General features: G+C 47.5%; 1 protein-coding gene across 1 annotated transcript in view; it reads right to left on the bottom strand.

Annotated features, from left to right (window-relative positions):
- ROR1 (receptor tyrosine kinase-like orphan receptor 1) overlaps positions 1 to 5,461 on the bottom strand; it is a 53,401-nt gene that overhangs the window by 5,637 nt on the left and 42,303 nt on the right. The window contains exons 6-7 of the mRNA XM_010135625.1: positions 5,180 to 5,425; positions 711 to 922 (exon numbers count right to left, since the gene is read on the bottom strand). Coding sequence (XP_010133927.1) covers positions 711 to 922; positions 5,180 to 5,425 — 458 coding nt within the window. The remainder of the gene's footprint in view (positions 1 to 710; positions 923 to 5,179; positions 5,426 to 5,461) is intronic.

The following is a 5,461-nucleotide window of genomic DNA, read 5'->3' as shown; positions in this document are numbered from 1 at the left end:
CTCTTTCCAGGGCATCATTCTGTCTGTAGGTGGCAGAAGGCACTTACAGCCCTGAAAAGGGTGAGCTGTATGGTCTGCACATTGGCCGCCCTGCCAATAAACAGGGAGCTTGAGGTTAATCATGTTTAAATCTTGAATGATTTTTAAAAATGCTTCGTGAACCTGGGGCTACAGCGAAGCACAACAATAGCAGCAAGAAGAGCCGTGGTGTAGCGGCTGCGCTGGCCAGAACGGCAGGCAGGTGTTCGAGGCTCTGTTTAGGTAATTGCTGTTTTTAACAGAGAGAACGGGTAAGCCTGAAAAAACACAGAACGCGTCTTTCCAAAGAGATTTCAGCAGAGTGAGAGATGACATATGACTACAGCAGACCCCTGAAAAAAACTCTCCTGAGAAAACGCTGAATCACGTCTTGATCCGCACTACTTTGTAACTTAAATGAGGCATTGCAGAGATGCTTCAGTAACGGGTAGCTTGTTTTATGACAAAACTCCTCCAGCTCCTGTTTATGCAGGTACAAGGACTCTCAGGAGTTACCTCCACAAGTCCAGCACGCTCGTTAGGCCGCTGCCAAGGAAAGCCCTTACAAAACTCACAGCCAAAGGCACCAGCAGAAACTACAAGTTGGAAACCAGGGTAACGCTTCAGCGCTGAGTTGATCTGACTCCCTCCCTTTGCAGGCAGCCAATGGCAAAGCAGGAAGGAGGAATTACCTTTGGTTTGTAGGCGTTGAGCATTGACATCTCCACGTTTTGTCCTCTGACGTGTTTAGGCTGCCGTTGAACCGGAGGGGAGGACGACTTCTGATTGTTGCGACAGATGCAGATGAAGAAGAAGAGTAAGGCTATGGCCAGGGGAATGGTAACGCTCGGCACCAGGATGTACAGGATTTCCATCTTATTCTTTTCTTTGGAATCCTTATAATCTGGTTCAGAAAAAGAAACAAACCACAAAACAATGAATGAAGTGTCCCACAGAGTCAAATACATCCCTGGGTCAACTATTAGTCTGAAGAAGAATAAAATACCCAGCTAATACTATTGCAATCCTGAATGTCGGTTTATTTCCTTAATATTAATAGAGCAATTAATTTTGTTGAGTAACATTTCTACAAGAACATGGAGCAGCCAGGAACAATTTCCCTGTGGCATGTCAGTTCAAACCTACTGATGGTCACGAAACCGCTGAACGCTGCAAGGTGGCTGTTGCCTGGGGTGAAATGAAGTAACAGTCTAACGCAGGTCCACGCAGAAGTTAGTATCTAAAGCAGCTTAAGAAAGGCAGGCTCTGGTGGGATTACAGACTCCTTATTTTAAACTGCACATTAGGTTTTGGTGACATAGTTTCCTTAATCCACCAGAAACGTGGGGAGCCATCAAAAAGGATAGTTTTATCCCCCTATTTATTTCCAGCCTCTTGTTCTCAGCATCTCCTGGCACTGGCCAAAGCATGTGTGGCCACCCAGGGCACTGGAACAAACAGCATATGCAACTAGTTAGTTTTAGATACTAGTTAGTTTTAGAGCAGGACAATTAGGGAGCCTAGAGCAGAAGAAACAGAGAACACCTGGGAAATGTGAGGTAATTCATGGAAATGGCAAGAAACAGAGAGAACAGTCCTGGTTTTTATCCCAAAGAGTCAGGAAAGAGGTTCAAAAAGTCTCAACATAGACAAAAACGTAATCTAAACAAAAAATCTGAAATGCTGAGGACTTGGTCTTAGTAAGATTAATGGCCTTATGGGAAACTACACTACACAACTATGCACTAGCAGTGTGTCATCTGAGCAGGGTGGCCAATGCTGGCACAAAGGACACAGCACCGAGAGCTGAAAGGAAAGCTGGAGTGTGGATAAAAAGGGATCTAGAAGAGGTAGGGACGCCGGTTTATTCAACAGAGGGCGAATGCTAGCTGCAGTATTTGCTCCCTCTGCACAGAGCTCTCTTCACAGCCGGGGAGCAAGGCATTACTTTTAGAAACATGAAACCCTCTTCCACCGCTGCCCAGCAAGGCCCGGCCAGGACGTCAGCCACCTACCCTGCTCCAGCTGGCTCTGCTTCTCCAGGGCACAGCGCTGAGAGGAGAGGGGCAGCGGCAGAGGAGCGAGAGGCTGCGGGAGGGAGCTCACGTCCTCGCCTTCACGCAGCACCCACTTGTGTTGACAAGGACATACTTGCTGTATGCTCAAGCCCGCTTTGCTCTGGTATTTCCGAGGAGCAATCATAAAGTTCAGGGTATAATTACGCACGGATTAACACACTAACTATAGGGCACCCTGGGCACTTTGAGGATCACCTTGAGCTGCAGGACTGGTGGCAGCAGCCTGGTTGTTTCCGAGGGAGACGGTGAATGTCTGCAGCGGATCAGCCTTAGCGGGCTCTGGCAGAACGGGGAATGTTTTGTTGTTCCTACAGGGTCATTGCACTTTGTTTGGCTGTGTTTTCCAGGGTGGATTTATACAAGTGCGTAGCGGCCCATGTAGATGCATTTTATGCAGTTAATTAAACATGAACTTGATCTGAAGCTTGGGTTTGACTCAACTTGTGGCAGAGGCAAAGTGCCAATGGTTCTGGATGTCACTCTGCACAAGCCCTCGCCTCTTACAGGCTCTGTCCTCTGCTCCCCCCACACCCCTTTTTGGCCACTCTTTCTAGATTAAGTTATGCCATCTGATTTTGAATTGAGAGGAGGGATAGTCCAAATGGTTCTATGACCCCTGAGAAACAAGAGATGACTAAAGCACCGTCGCTGCTATGGCCTCCTTGTGCCCAGCAGAAAGGTGGTGTGTGCTCTCACCCTGTCTTCAGTGAATGTCCAGCTCTGCAGCACGGACTCGCTGAGGGTTTCCTTCGTGAGCTGCTGCCCTCCAGCACGGACACACAACCAGTGCCTTTCCCCTCTCCTTCAAAACCTTCTTACATTTGTCTTTGCTAAGCCTCATGCTCGAATTACTCCATGTTTCACACCTGCCTATATTCAGGCTGACAGACGTTTATGAAATGAATCTATTGCAGCTTGTGAGACAACTGAAAGATACAGTCGAAGAAAGAAAAAGAAAGCAGCAGCACGAGGCAGACAGAGACCTGGGCACTAGTTCATCACCTGGGCTATTCCAGTCAAAGGGAATTATTATTCTTATTAAGTAGCAGCCCCCACTGTGAAGCCTCATTAGGTTAATAGGTTTCTTGGGAGCCACCCTAATTAAATCCATTTCCCATCTAGGCACGTCCCGGTGAGGCAGAATGCACAATACTCATTAAAATGTGCCTGAAATGGCTCTTTCAGCCAGTGCAAAACCAGCAGAATGCAAATCCTACATGGTATTTTGGGTTTAATATGCCGATTAGCATTTAACCACTAAATTACTACTCACCTGATATAGCTCTATTTGTCTGTGTTTAGAGAAATAATGCTGTATAACCCGGCTGTACAGCGAGTACCATTTAAGGCAGTGGTGAGAGGTAATTACAGCCCTTGGCAGGAATTCTTCGAGCCAGCCAGCCTATCTCATTTATTATCTAGGAAAACATTCAAATCAGAGACTTTTGCAACATGTCCAAAAGCATCGTGCTTTCAGCTCTTTCAGATCAAAAGACCGAGCCAGCCCTGGGATCTCAGAGCCCATCTAGAGAGGGCCTGGCCAGCAGCCCCCCCATCAACTCTTAATTACCCCTTACCCAGAATTTGTGGGAAACACAAATTGCACGTGGCTGAAAGGTCATACAGCGCAGTAGAGTACAGAAACTCAACAGCATTGCTGGTGAGGGGCACGCAGAGACCCCTGAGCTTGCCCAAACCGAGCTGCCCAACCCCCCCGGCCTGAGCTCCGTCGGGCCCCAGCCCAGGCGTCTGCGCCTGCAGCCATGCAGCTCCCGGGGTGGAGAGCCAAGAGCCGACAGTACGCTAAGGGGAGTCCTGCCGACTGCTACTTGGATCCAGATTTTTGTACTGAAGGGCTGAAAAAGATATCCAAACAGTTTATATAGATTGAACTATTCTTGGGGAGTCAGTCTAACCCTGCGCCTCATTAACATGTAAAATAACTGACGTTAAATGTACTAAAATAATAGGAAAAGAGATAGAGGACTCTTGAAAGTGTATATGAAAGTTAGAGAGATGCACGTGGTGCAGCCCAGACTGTCTGCCTTCCCCCGATCCACTCTTTCAGTAAGAACATAAGTTAGATCCCATTTTGACATCGATTCCCATCTTTCCATTAATTGAAAAAGTCTTTGGAGCAGGCTCAGAACATGTCTCACCGCAGGAATATTCACAACCACAACCAGAAATAATTTAATTTGGTGCTGGCTATCGAACAGTAACAGCACAAGGTATCTCCTTTCCAAGGGGAAAGGTAACATTTACTTGTAGGCAACACAAGATTTTGTGCGAAACTTTGTACCGTGGATTTCCAGAACGTTCCTGGGTGCATTTTGGCTTGTCCATATGAATAGCTGTATTTTTTTCTTAGCACCCCATCAGTATGTTTTTTTTACTTCTAGATGCAGATAAAACAATTAGGGACCATTTGTTCAGGTGTTGCACCCACTTCCCCCAGGTCACAGAAAAGCAGAATAAAGTAAGAGCTGAATCTCTGGTTTTGTTCATTTTGCAAGACCAAAACGCAGCCAGGGTGGTGCTGTAAAAACAGACTTAAAACGGCTAAGAGGATCTGGCAAGATCACCTCTGGTTTTTAAGCAAGGCCTAAGCACTGTTGAGCGAGGTTTGCATTTATTAATAAACCACATGGAATGGAGAATGTTTTATAACCACTTCATGGGTCAGCGTCAACAGTGCAGCTTCTATGATCCGATTTAATCTGGACTAAGGAGTCGTACTGATGGTAACAGCAGCCTGGAGAGCCTGGGACGCTTGGGCTGGCAATGCGCTGCTGCTTCACCACCTTCTGGTGAGGGCTCAGGTTTTCCCTAGTAAAACGTTTTCATGCCACCACTTTGCCAGCTGCAGGGGCAGTAAGTGCTGGAAGGTCTCTTTGGAGCAGGGATGCTGTGGCTGTAGCTACAAACACCGTCGTTAGCCTTTCCTATAGCTCCCTTTCCCTTTTCAGGGATTCACAAAAGACACTCAGTGCACAGCTCCCCTGAGCTCCTGTTTTGCAGGACATGACAAAACGCTTCCCCTTTTTGTTCCAAAATGAAAGGTAAAAAAGGTCAGTAATTACCACAAGCCGGGACGTCACAAAGCTCAGACTTAAAGTTCTCATCTAAGGTGAAGCACCACGGGGCGTCCTTCTGGTTCCCCGGGTTGCGGCAGTAGGAGTGGCCCCCGTTGAGCTCGGGGTACCGGATGGCGGTGAAGGTGTGGGTGTGGGGGTACTGCGAGTTCCACGGTTGGCACTGCCGCCCCGACCTGGTCACGCTCACCGTCCCCCGGTAATCTACTCCTGTGCTGTTGTAGCATTTGTGATCTGAAAAGAATAATAAAAATCCAAAGCAATGGTTGG

Source organism: Buceros rhinoceros, unplaced genomic scaffold, assembly GCF_000710305.1.
Source record: "Buceros rhinoceros silvestris isolate BGI_N320 unplaced genomic scaffold, ASM71030v1 scaffold17534, whole genome shotgun sequence".
In the NCBI taxonomy this organism is placed as follows: Eukaryota; Metazoa; Chordata; class Aves; order Bucerotiformes; family Bucerotidae; genus Buceros; species Buceros rhinoceros.
The sequence above is the reverse complement of the archived record's forward strand: the minus strand, read 5'-3'. Positions and strand labels throughout refer to the sequence as shown.